The sequence below is a fragment of the Loxodonta africana genome, chromosome 8 (genome assembly GCF_030014295.1).
Source record: "Loxodonta africana isolate mLoxAfr1 chromosome 8, mLoxAfr1.hap2, whole genome shotgun sequence".
NCBI lineage: Eukaryota > Metazoa > Chordata > Mammalia > Proboscidea > Elephantidae > Loxodonta > Loxodonta africana.
Window position 1 is genome coordinate 83,837,444 of NC_087349.1, and position 13,819 is coordinate 83,851,262.

At 39.8% G+C, this 13,819-nt stretch overlaps 1 protein-coding gene across 2 annotated transcripts in view; it reads left to right on the plus strand.

The window, feature by feature from the left end:
* Window positions 1-4,273: 4,273 nt before the first annotated feature.
* NUP42 (nucleoporin 42) overlaps window positions 4,274-13,819 on the plus strand; it is a 29,407-nt gene continuing 19,861 nt past the window's right edge. For both annotated transcript variants that reach the window (XM_003407081.4, XM_064290070.1), the window contains exons 1-3: window positions 4,274-4,483; window positions 8,874-9,102; window positions 10,396-10,490. In XM_003407081.4, coding sequence (XP_003407129.1) covers window positions 4,363-4,483; window positions 8,874-9,102; window positions 10,396-10,490 — 445 coding nt within the window. In that variant the 5' untranslated portion in view covers window positions 4,274-4,362. The remainder of the gene's footprint in view (window positions 4,484-8,873; window positions 9,103-10,395; window positions 10,491-13,819) is intronic.

A 13,819-nucleotide genomic window follows, 5' to 3' on the forward strand; every position in this document is an offset into this window, starting at 1 on the left:
CAAAGGCAATTCAAAATGTAGAATCACAGTGATTCAGCAGGTTTTAGCCAATCTGTGAAAAGGCGAAACTTTTCATGATTTTACCCATTCGTAATGTTAATATATACGAATGATTCTGTAACATTCTTTGGACAGACAGAGCTCTGGCAGCATGCTTGTCCGTTTCCCACTTTTGCCTCTGGGAACACATGCTGAGTAAAATCTTTCTTCTTGCTTTACTATAACCTTGTGATGATTTTATCCCAGAACAAAAGGCAACAACGATTCTAACTGGATCCTTTTCCTTTAAAGGACATTACCGGGAAATTAACAAAACTTGAATGGAGGCTGAGGATTAGATGGTAGTAATGCATCAGAATTTATGTCTGATTTTGATGATTGTATTGCGGTTATAGAAGAGAATGTTCTTCTCTGTAGAAAATACAAATAAGGATTTGGAGTAATGGGCCATCAGATGGGCAACATCCTCTCAGTTTGGGGGAAAAGTTCTTTGTATTATATTTGTAACTCTTCCATAAATTGGGCTGCTTCAAAATAAAATAAATTTTTAAAGATAATAAACTGGTTTGTACCAGTCACTGCCTGTGCTGCTGTAGAGTCTGTGGTTTCCAAAACCCAAACAAAATGTGTGGGCAGGAACGAGGCTCACCCCTAGCCCAATCATCCCCCAAACCACCAGGGACAAAACTGCAACCCAACAAAATCAGATTTGACTCACAGCAAAGACAGACTCTACACATCAGAGGAACTATGAGGCACCTCTGAGTTCAGTAAAAACTAAAAAATAGAGTTATTGTAGGATTGGGGGTACAGTTCAGGCAAAATTTACATGAAACAGTTTTGACAGGCTCAAAGCAAAGCAGAGCTGTGTGTACCATCAACCTCAGGTCTGGACTGAGAAGTGTCCTGTACCTTGGAAACTACAAAGGTAAGAAATGTTGTTTTCAGAAACCCTTTATCTGAAGCTCTGCACCTGGGTACAGATTGAGACTGCTTCTCTGTGTAAAAGTGATTTAGATCTTTCAGGCAAGAGCAGGATGTTTTAATTTTACCACTGTTATTTCAAAAGGCAACAATTATGTGGACTTTGATTTAGGAAATAATATTGGAGTCATTATTCCCTGTCCTTGAGCATAGAGAATGTGACCCACCTGGAGCTAACAAGGACTTACAAGGACAATTCAATTGGGCCCTGAGATAAAGACAATAGATAGAATAATCTTGGAAAATATCTTTCAGGGAACCTTTCACATAAGACAGAACACAGAAGGCTTTTATCTAATCTTTTTCTATTAAGATTTAGTGAATAGAAATTTGTTGGACCAATGAAGACTCTCATGATTGAAGACCTTACTGAAACCTGTACCAATGATTGTTGAGAGGGACAATTCAAACTGTAAGATCAGTTTCTAGCCAATCTGTGAAAAGGCCAAGTTTTCAATGGTTTTGCCCATTTGTAATGTTAATATATACTGATGACTTTGTAACCTTCCTTGGACTCCTGCAGACAGGGCTGTGGCAGCATGCTTGTCCATTTTCCCATTCTTGCTTATTCTGTAACATTCTCTGGACTCTGGCAGACATGGCTATGGCAGCATGCTTGTCCATTTTTCCATTCTTGTTTATTCTGTGATATTTCCTTAGACTCGGGCAGCATGTTTGTCCGCTTCTCAATTTTTGCCTTTTTGGATATATGCTGAATAAAGCTTTTTACCTTGTGATGTTTTTTCCCCTACAACTTCAAAGAACAAGTTTTCTCAAAGAGTAAGAATGTAGTTAGTAGTGTTAGAAATAATCAAAATTTGAACATAAGGTTTATTCTCAGCAGTTAGTCTATATGCATATACCAAATATCAAACCAAACCCATTGCCCTGGACCCAATTCCTACTTATAGCAACCCTATAAGACAGTAGGAAACCCTAGTGGCATAGTGATTAAGTGCTATGGCTGCTAACCAAGAGGTTGGCAGTTCAAATCCACCAGGCACTCCCTGGAAACTATGGGGCAGCTCTACTAAGTCCTATAGGGTTGCTATGAGTCGGAATCGGGTTTGGGTTTTTTTTTTTGTTTGTTTATAGGACAGTAGAACTGCCCCATAGGGTTTCCAAGGAGAGGCTGGTTAGCAGTGTCACCAGGGCTCCATATGCATACAGGGAGACTATTTCAATTCCAGAAAAAGAAAATGGCTCAAGGAAGCTAGGTACAATAAGGCTCATAAAGAAGAGGGAGAAACATTAGATTATCAACTACTGGCTAATCTTAACATGACTGATTGAACCCTGCCCTCTCCTTTTACCGACCCACTAAACTAAACCCACTGCCGACTCATAGCTTCCCTGTCAAAGGATATCAGTTCACAAGATGGTCTCTGCCCCTCCACCCAGCCATACCTTTGAAATTCAAATTTAGTAAGCCTGGCTTCCGACTGAAAAGAAAGGATTTGCCACTCTGGGTGAAAGACAAACCGCTGGCAGGTTAATTTTGGTCAGGAATCTCTTTAAAGTGAACCTTTGGTTTCATGAGTAAGAAAACCCGAAAATCAAAGCAAGATATCTGGTATCAATTTCTCTGTTTGACAGTAATCACCTCAAAGAAGGAGGTTATACTTTTCAGCTGCAGTTTGTCCTTAAAAAGAAACACTGTTTCCTGTTAACTTTGTTGTTGATGTTGTGCGCCATGCAGAGTAGAAATGCCCCATAGGGTTTGCTAGGTTGTAATATTTTTGGAAACAGATCACCAGGTCCAGAGTAGCTGCTGGTGGGTTCCAACCCTGGGCTTTTCAGTTAGCAGCTGAGCACTTAGCCACTGCATCACTAGCTTTGTTGTTGTTAGGTGCTGTTGAGTCAGTTCCAACTCATAGCAACCCTGTGTACAACAGAACACAGAAACTGTCCCATCCAGCGCCATCCTCACAACAGTTATGTTTGAGCCCATTGTTGCAGCCACTCTCATTTAGGGTCTTCCTCTTCTTCGCTGACCCCTACTTTACTAAGCATGATGTCCTTCTCCAGGAACTGGTCCCTCCTGATAACATGTCCAAAGTACGTGAGATGAAGTCTCACCATCCTTGCTGTTAAGAAGTATTCTTCCGAGACAGATTTATTCGTTCTTCTGGCAGTGCATGATATAGCCAACATCCCTCACTAACACCATAATTCAAATGCATCAATTCTTCGGTCTTCCTTATTCGTTGTCATTGTCAGTTTTACAGCTGGTTTTATCTAAGCCTGTTATCCCTCATGATCTGCTGGAGATTTTTACTTTCTCAACCTGAGCTAATTTTACTTTCTCAGCAGTGTTAAAGAAGAAAATTAATAACCAACATCTTACTTTGATTTTAAGGTTTTTCTTACCCACGAAACCAAATATTAACCATAAAAAGCCTCACCCAAGCTGCAAAAGCCTGCCAGAAACTGTTCTATAGCAATGTAAATTTCTCTTATCCAGCTAGTAAAGGATAGCCATCATACCATTACCTCCTAATTTAAATCTCAAAAAGTCTCCAGGCTGCAGGTGTGTGGAGGGCCAAATTATCAGCAGCCAGGCCAGAAAAATCCTGTTATCGTTTGATCTCAGTAAAGTAGGCTAAGGTAGGGTCCAATCAATCATGTTAAGGCTAGCTAATGTTTGATCGTCAATATTCCTCCCTCTTCTTCTTTATAAGCTCCATTGTACCTACTTTCCAGCAATTTGCTTTTTCTGGAATCAAAACGATCTCCCTACATGCAAAAGATACTGCTTATAAACACATGGGCGTGGTTAGGCCTTAGGCTGCTAACCAAAAGGTCGGCCAGCTGCTCCTTGGAAACCCTATGGGGCAATTCTACTGTGACCTATAGGGTAGCTATGAGTCGGAATCTACTAAGGTTCTTCTTTTTCCTTCTTTCTTTTTTTTTTTTTTAATATGTATGTAGAATAACTGCTCAGAATAAACCTTATGTTCAAATTTCTGTGTTTTATTTTTAACAGTACTTACAAGTGAAAAGAACAACTCGGTCTCTCAAATCACAGCTAACCCCCCTCTCAGGATCTCACAGAAGTTCTGGCTTTTCTTTGATCTTTTTCCTTTCATTTTGGAACTCAACACTCTGTACCAGGGTCCAACGCGCCTCCCTTTCTCGGGGCAGCTTTTCAATCGTCCCGCCTTCCCAGGCCATACGCGACGCGTCGCGCTCTCTTTAAATCCCATTGGGTAAAACCGCCGCCTCTCATCGCGCTGGGGGCGGGACAAGAGAGAAACGACCCTTCTCCGCGGCGAGAAAATGACGTCACAGGGGAGGGGCCGAGCGCCTTCAGTTGTTCTGGCCGCTGCACTCGTCGGGCGTGCTGGCTGAAGGCCGCTCCTCAGGCGAACCGTCTCAATGACCATTTGTCAGTTCTTCCTTCAAGGCCGGTGCCGCTTTGGAGACCGGTGCTGGAATGAACATCCCGGCGCCAGGGGTGCGAGCGGGGGACGGCAGCAGCCTCAGCAACAGTCCTCAGGTGACGTGCTCCTAAACCCGCCCTTGCTGAGCGGGGAGAGCACCAGCGTGGGTTGGGGGCGCGTTCTAGGCGGCGAGGAACCGGCGGCCCGCGAGGCCTAAAGCTAGAGTCCCGGGATCGAGTAGCAGCCCGGCGCGCAGGTCAGGTGACCGCACGTGGTCGGGTCGCGTCGTCGGCCTCCGCCGGCCCGCCCCGCCCGGGCCGGGCACCCAGTTTTTAACTCGTGCATTAGGCACGTGGTTGGTGTTTGTTGAGTGGATGAGAACAGAAAGGTGGCATTGGGTGTTCACGCCAAGCAAAGTAATTTTAAATCGCAAGTACGCGTCAAAACTTTCTGTAAATGGCAGTGTTTCGGAGAGCCGCGTAGCTAGGCCCTGGCGCCTTCTTAATGGCCTTGTGTGTACTTTATTTTTTCTTGAATTCTTGTGTATAATTCTTACTGAACTCTTAAATCCAGGGAGAGGCGGGCAACTTACGTCAGAATTAGGGCTCTCTGGGGGAAGTCGTGAACTCCTTTGAAAATCAGATAAAAGCTGCGAAACCATACCGCGGAAAAATGTTCATAAAGTTTAGGATAAAATTGGGAGGGTGGGATGAACCATTATGAACTCGCTGGACTATGACAGGAGGGAGTGTGGGGTCCCTTTGGCCTGCTGTCTGGGCCTAGGTCACTGTGGAAGAGTTTGTCATATTTCACTAGACCAATTGTGCATGATACAAAAGTGCTGTCCTCAAGAGGAGGAGGGATCAGATTTGAAACCACGGTACAACACAAGGTTTAAGGGTTACATGAATATTTAGGTTTTTTTTTTTTTTTTTAGGAATGGAGCTTATCCTGTAAGGGTGTCACCAGGTGCTATGTCCCTTGCTTCCCTTAGAGCTGCTCATCTGACCCTTAAACTTTGTGTTGTATTGTGATTTTATGTCTGACTCCTCCTCTTCTTGAAGAGAGTCCTTTTGCATCATCCATGATTGGTCTAATGAAATATCCCAAACCAAAAATTAGGTCTTGGGGTTTGGCAAGTGTGAGTGTACTTTCAGGGGCAGTAGAATGTAGTATTGAATGTTCTGTGGAGACTCAACTCTGGATGTAATAATTAGAAAGTGAATGTTGAATGGATAAATTGGTGAATGAAAAAAGTGTAAATAAAACTCTTGGAAAGTTAACGATGTATCCCAGAAATAAATGAATGCTTCTTGGAATTAATAAATACCAAGGCTAAAAATATACAAAGGGAAGAAGTAAAGTTTTTGAGTTGTGTCATTCCAAAAAGATTCGAAACTTTAAAAAATAAGATACCATTAACCCCTCCTCACGCGATCTGGCCCAGTAATCATCTTCTCTCTTTTTTCTCTTTGGTTTTAAGTGGTTTAGAACTGAGAGATGAACTTTCATAACTGAGTATACCTTCCATCACTCCAAGTTTTAATATACGTAATGGTATATCTCCTAATTTAGTCAGAAACAAAATGAATTACTTTAATCTTGGCCCCCAGTAGTAACTGATGATAAATCAGGTGGTTGAAGTGACAAGGTTTAAAAAAAGGATCAGACCCCATAACCTGTTGCCATCGCATTAATTCCAACTCATAGCAACCCTGTAGGACAGACTAGAGCTGCCCCGTAGAGTTTTCAAGAAGCAGCTGGTGGATTTGAATTGCCGACCTTTTGATTAGCAGCCAAGCTAAGCTGTTAACCACAGTACCACCAGGGTAGAACAGGCTGCTCAGCCATGACATAAACAGAACCTACACCATTTTTCTTTCTTCTAAACTTATTCTTGACTGCTCAGTTCCTTTTTCCTTGTTGAATTTTTACTAATGACTAATGTCCTTTTCAGACTGTAAAAACAAATGATATGATCTAAGAAAGACTTATGACCACCGAAATCACCCCAGGAGACCAGTCACCCCCTGGGCAGATGAGATGATACCTTGGGACCATGATCCCAGAACCACCCCAGGAGAGAATGACATTCCACAAGTTCCTGAAACCTGTGATTTTGCCCTAGAAATCTTTGAGCCAGCCTCCGTTGGGGGAGACAGGCTTTGGAGGAGATCATTCCCCTCTGTCTCCTGTGTATCAATACACATTAAAGCTCTTGATACTCACCTCACCCCTGTCTCAGGAATTGGCTATCTGCAGCAGTTGGCTCTGACCCATGAAATTGCATTAACGAGAGCTCCCAAGAAAAAAAGGGACAAAAGACTTAAATAGACATTTCTCTGGAGAAAATATACATGTGGCAAAAAAGCACGTGAAAAGATGCACAATACGTTTAGTCATTTAAAAAAAATGTTGCTGTTGAGTCGATTCTGACTCATGGCAACCCCACTGGTGTCAGAGTAGAACCGTGCTCCATAGGGTTTTCAGTAGCTGATTTTTCTGAAATAGATTGCCAGGTCTTTCTTCTGAGGCACCTCTGGGTAGACTCCAACCTTTTGGTTAGCAGAGGAGCACATTAACCATTTGTATCACCCAGGGACTCCCATTAGTCAGGGAAATTCAAATCAAAACCACAATGAGATACCGTTTCACACCCACTAGGACGCCTATTAACACTTAAAAAGAAAATAAGTGTTGCCAAGGATGTAGAGAAATTGGAACACTCATCCATTGCTGGTAGGGTTGTAAAATGGTACAGGAGCTGTAAAAAAAAAACAGTTTGGCAGTTCCTCAAAAAATTAAGCGTAGAGTTATCGTATGACCCAGGAATTTTACTCCCAGATACGGTAAAAGCTGCAAAAACTGGAACCTGTGTAATGTGGAAGCCTGTCAGAGAAGGAAAACTCAAATATTTTCCACTAATAGCAATAGAAAAGTGGTGAGACTGCACTCTATCAAGGCACAAAACTTGCAAGACCTGGAAAAGCAAGGCTGTTCTATTGAGTTCCAGCTCTCACAGGTTTCACTGTATATATCCAAAAGAATTGAAAGCAAGACACAAACAGGTACTCGTACACCAGTGTTTATTGCAGCATTATTTATCATAGCCAAAAGGTGGAAACAACCCAGATGTCTGTCAGCAGATAAACAAAAATGTGGTATATACATACAATGGAATATTACTCAGTTATAAAGAAATTCTATACGTGCTGTGATGTGGATGACACTTGATCATATGCTTTGAGTGAGGTAAGTCATGGCCAAAAGCACAAATACTGTGATTTCATTTACATGGAATATCTAGAACAGAAAGTGCTTGGAGACAGAAGTTTTATCAGTGGTTAGCAGGGGGTTGGCAGTGGTGGTTCCCTGGTAGAACTCTCACCCTCCATGTGGGAGATCTGGGTTCCATTCCCAGCCAATGCACCTTATGTGCAGCCACCACCTGTACTTGTCAGTGGGAGCTTATGTGTTACTATGATGTCGATTGAGCTTCAGCAAGGCTTCCAGATTCCAGACTAAGACTGGAAAGAAAGGCCTGGTGCTCACAATGGCCGATCTGGTTGTGTATGGTGTTGCCATAGGTTGGGGGCTCACTCAATGGCAGCTAACATCAACAGCACCAGGGGATGGGGGAGGAAATGAATGGGAGTTACCGCCTCAGGAATAGTTTCTGTTGGAGGTGATCATTTTTTTCAGAATGTGTAGTGGTGATGACTGCACAGCATGGCAAAAGTGATTAGTGTCAGTAAATTGGATGCTTAATACTGGTTGAGACAGCATATATTTTGTGATACGTACTTTACCGTAATACAAAAATTGGAGAGGAGAGAGTCCTGTTGGCTCATTTTGATACTTATAAAATATCGTGAATGGGTTATAATACTTTATTACCAGATATCTGCTCATAATAGAGGAACTCAATGCCCTTGATTCATGTGTAAAGTACTTCTATAATCTCCCTATGAAAGATGGGGAGTACATGTTTGTCCCAGAGAAGAGGAGTCAAGTAGATTTTAAGCATCTATTCAGGAAGAGAGGGTAGGATCTAATGTTTTACATTCAATAAGCTCTTGAATTCAGAAATCCTTTTTCAGCTTTTACTACTATACAGGGCCCAGTAGTGGAGGGAAGAATAAGGCATGGCTTTTAACCTGAAGGAGCTTATGATTTAGGGTATATGCCCTTTATCAACTTCAATATGAAGTAGTTATTATTAAGTTTATGTTAGCTGAATTTAGTAATTTACCTATGAATTTACCATCCTCTCAGCCTTGTTAAACAAAAATGCAATTACATCATTATGTGATTTGTTGATATTATACTTTACTATGTAAATTAGAAATGAAGATTTAATTGTCATTTAAAATGAGTAGTATGCTTGTTGAATATTTGTAGTCTCTAGACATTAAGACAAAATGTAATATAGTTTTTAGAGATTTTTAAAAAATGCCTCTTAAAAGAGTTCACAGTAAAATTGTTTTATTTTATTGATGATTTTAGGCAGTAGCAGACGTGGATGGAATGCCTCTAACCAGAGATACTCCGGTGTGATACAGCCATCCAGTTTCTCCAAATCCACACCATGGGGGGGCAGCAAAGATCAAGAGAAGTCGTCATTAGGGTCTTTTGAGCCTGGAACTTCAGCTGGCAGGGACAGGGAGTTTGGATTGTCTCAGAACCCATTCGCTTTACTTAGCCCTGATGAACAGAAAGAAGAAAAGAAACTCCTGTAAGTGAAAGCCTTTGGGAAAATTATTTCCTTATTTTTTTTCAAAAGCACCTACAATGTTTTCTTTAAAAAAGAAGTAATGCGTTATTAAAAACAAAACCATGATCCAGTTATTCTGAGATAAACACCGTATTACTATGTGTCATCCTAGACTTTATTTCACTTAAAAATACATTATCTTTCTATTTCAATGGAGTGCCTTTTAGGGTGAATTATGCTTTTTCCACTTTTATGTTGATAATGTTATATGATGAATATCTTTCCAAGGTTAGTCCTAGTTAAGTTTGTTGTAAATTATCAGTTCTTTACAAAGTATGAGCTAATTTAGAGTAATAATTAAGATGATTTAAATAATCTACCAAATATTCATATTTCTTTTATCTCTCATCTGTATATACACGTGATCTTGAAGGTCACTAAAAAAAAAGGTATCCCTTTTTTTATACTATTCATACTCATTTCATTTGGTTTCTTTTACTACTGTCAAATAGATTCAAGACATTTCTTAAGAAGATTCATGGTGATATGACTGGTGCCAAGATGCAATATCTGGCTGTCTGTAACTATTCTCTCAGCTTCTGTCTACCAGTATAGAACTTAAATACGCTAGTTATTCTTTTATTTCCCATAACTAAATTACAACCAGTGGTAAACATTTTGAGCCAAGTATTGTATACAGTTGACAAAAATAATAGTAATAAGTAAAAGAACAAACAAAGCCCTTTTTCGTATATTTGCTGCAATTCTAAGTATAATACAGTATTCTCTACAATATCTGTCATACTGTTAATTGCAGCATTCTGTATAGGGGGGAAAATACTTAATTTAGAGGTGGATCTTCCCGTGGCTTTGCCAGAAGATTAGCTATATGGATGTGGGTCTGTTTTCCCCTATTGCAAAATAAGAAAATTTGACAAAATGGTCTCTAAAGTCTTTACCCACTTTTAAAGTTGTATGGTTCTAAAGCTGGTATTGTATATTTTATTATATTTTAGGTCTTTAAAAAATGTATAATACCTATGATTGTTCTCACTTTGTAAATATATTAGTTAATAGCTTAGGTATTGAAAAACCAAGATTTTAATTTCTCAGACATAGTGATATTTATACCCATGAAATGTAGCTCATGATTCTAAATGCTACTCTTTTAAAGAACACTCTTCAGAAAATATAATGGAAAAAATCTAAAATTGTGTATTTACTAGTTTAAAATTTTAGTCATTGAGAATTATAAACAATAAATTTTAAGAAGCAGGTAAAAAAGATCTTTTGCTCTTTTTTTTTTCTTTTCAGGGAAGGAATTGTAAAAGATATGGAGGTTTGGGAATCATCAGGGCAGTGGATGTTTTCTGTTTATTCACCAATGAAAAAGGAGCCTAATATTTCAGGTAACTGAGAAATTACACGTTTTTAAAATATGTTCCAAAACTATTACTTTCTAAAACTAAGGCCATGCCAATTAAAAAAATTAACCACCAACTTGGCTACTATTAGGAGAGTTTGGACATTGTTTAAAGTATCTTTGAGTATTCTAGCAGAATTCGAGGATGGAGGGTGGAGGATACATATATTTATTTTTAAGACATATAGTTTTCATGAGAAAATAATAAAAATCAGGAGTCACTACAATTGCAATTCTATAAACCCAGGAAGAGGCTCTGCTTTTTTGGTTCCCTGTACATACAACTTTAGAACCTCTTAGCTGCATGCAGTGAATAGAAGAGTCACATTCTGCCTGCCACTAAGGCCTTGGCCAGCTGGTTCTGTTCTGTCTTTCTTTGTAAGAAGAGTCATTTTTCATAAGGCATATGGAGAACTATACTGAAGATAATGTTTGAAGGTGGAGAGCCTTACCTGGGCTGCAGAGATAGCATTTTCTTAGACTACCTCTTTCCTTCCCACTTGTCCATAGTCTCCTCTTGTTCTTTCCTCTTGTCCATAGCCCCTAAGCCCTTCCTGGGCTGGAACTTAGACCAACAACCTTTTCCATGCTCATTCTGAGTGGCCCTGGACCTCTGTCTTATTGAGGAAACAGTAGGTACCTGTGTCTGGGAGCCCCTACAGTATGTTACATTAGAACTCTGGAATCTTCCCTTTGTCTCAGTTCTGCCTCTTCATTCTCTGTGTTGTGTCACAGCACTCCTTATTTATTCACTCATTCATTGAGGAAATATTTATTGAATTTCTTTTGTGCCAGGCCGTGTTCTAAGGGCTAGGGATAATAGGGATGAGTAAGACAGACAAAATCCATCCCTTATGAAGCATATCTTTTTGAGGGAGGGAGATGGAGACAATAAGTAAAGCAAATAATTTCAGATAGTGATATTTTCTTTGAAAAAGATAATACAGTATTAAGCCTTTCCTAATTTTAATTGGCTCAGAATGAACCCTCACACCATAAGGCAGTAGTTCTGAAAATGTGAAACATGTATCTTTGTGAGTCTCTGAGTAGGATTGCCAGATAAAATACAGGGTACCTAGTTACATTTGAATTTAAAATAAAGAATAATATTTTTAATATAAATATGTCCCATGCAGTATCTGGGATGTATTTACGTTAACAAGGAGCAGTAGTTAAGTGCTTAGCTGCTAACTGAAAGGTCTGTGGTTCAAACCCACCAGTAGCTCCACAGGCGAAAAGACCTGGTGATCTGCTCCCTTAAAGATTTCAGCCTAGGAAACCCTATGGGACAGTTTTTCTTTGTCTTATAGGGTCGCTATGAGTCTGATCAACTCAGTGGCATAGAACAACCTTTGTATTAACAAATTATGGAATTCAAATTTAACCGGATAGCCTGTCCTTTTATTTGCTATATCTTTCAATCCTATCCCTGAGGCCCTTTTAGGGAGTACACAAGTTCAGAGTTCATATATGATTTTCTCTGTGTGTGTGTGCGCATATATATATGTATAGCATTTTTGGTTAAAGTATCTACAGCAAAGCAGGTTGCCATTCAACAATTTTTACAGTAATGTTCTGTGACATTGGTTACATTCTTCAGTTTGTATCAACATTCTCATTATTTCTGTTTGAGTTGTTCTGCTCTGTTTTAGTCTCATCGCCCCTTCCAGCCCTCCAAACTTAACATCTGTGCTTTAGTCTTTTGCTCTTCATGGCATTTGTAATTGTGTTTGATAATACACCATTTTAAAAGTTAAGTCCCATAGTTTTACCCCTATGTTTTCTTCTAAGAACTTTATATTTTTAGCTTTGACATTTAGGTCTTTGATCCATCTTGAGTTAGTTTGTGCGTGTGGTGTGAGGTATGGGTCCTGTTTCATTTTTCTACATTTGGATATCCAGTTTTGCCAACACCATTTGTTGAACAGACTGACTCCTTCTTCCCTCTTTCTTCTCCCATTGAATGAACTTTGACCCCTTGGCAAATCAGTTGTCCATAAAAGGATGGATTTATTTCTGGGCTCTCCATTCTGTTCCATTGTTCTGTGTGTCTGTCTTTGAACCAGTACCAGGCTGTTCTGATTACTGTAGATGTATAGTATGTTTCAAAATCAGGAAGTATTAGGTCTCCTACTTCAATCTTCAAGATAAAGGTTGGTTAGTTTTTCCATTTCAGCAAAGAATGCTGTTAGAATTTTAATCAGTAGTACATTGTACAGTAAAACCTTCAAAGTCAGAACCTTTGTAAGGTGGAAACCTGTCAGAAGAAACACTCAAATATTTACCACTGAATAGAGAGTGATAGAAAAGTGGTGGCTGCACCCTGTTTAAGGCAGAAAACTTGGGAGACCCAGAAACACAAGATAGTCCCGTCTGGAGTCCATGAGAGTTTGAAATTCTGTTCTGCATGTTCCCCTTTCTGATCAGGATTCTTCTATAGAATCTTTGATCAAAATGTTCAGTAATGGTAGCCAGGCACCATCTAGTTCTTCCAGTCTCACAGCAGAGGAAGTTGTTCATGGAGCTAATTGACCACACATTCCATTTTCTCCTATTCCTGACTCACCTTCTTCCTTTGTTGCTCCAGGTGAATAGAGACCAATTATTGTGCCTTGGATGGCCACTTGCAGTGAACTAGAAGGTAGAACAGAAGCACTAAACACATTATTAGGCCAATTAACTGGGGTGTCCCCTGAAACCATGATCCTGAACCTCCAAACCAAGGAACCAGATCCCATGAGGTGTTCGATTATACATAAGCAGCCTCAGCAACTACTTTTTTTTTTTTTTGTCATTGAAACTGTATCACAGAACTTTTGCCAGTTCAGCTTTTTATAGGTATATAACTTATTGGCAATGATTACAATAATCGGCTGTGCACCCCTACCCTTAATGCAGTTTTTGCATCAAATATACAGAAACTCAGTACTCTGTAAACAATAACCCTCCTTCCCCCCTCCATCCTGCACCTGGTAACCACTAATCAACTTTGTTATCTATACATTTGCCTTTTCTTGTCTTTTTATATAAGTAGGTCATACAAATGTATCCTTTTGTGATTGAGTTATTTCACCCAGCATGCTGTATTCTGGCTCAATCCATATTGTAGCATGTATAAAGATTTCTTTTGCTGACTGAGTAGTATTCCATTGTATGTATGAGTGTACCACATTTTATGTCTTCATCCACTGATGGGCATTTAGGTTGTTTCCACCTTTTGGCTATTGTGAATAATGTTGCAGTGAACACTGGTGTACAAATCTCTTTTTGAGTCTCTGCTTTCAAGTCTTTTCGGGTGTATACCTAGAAGTGGAA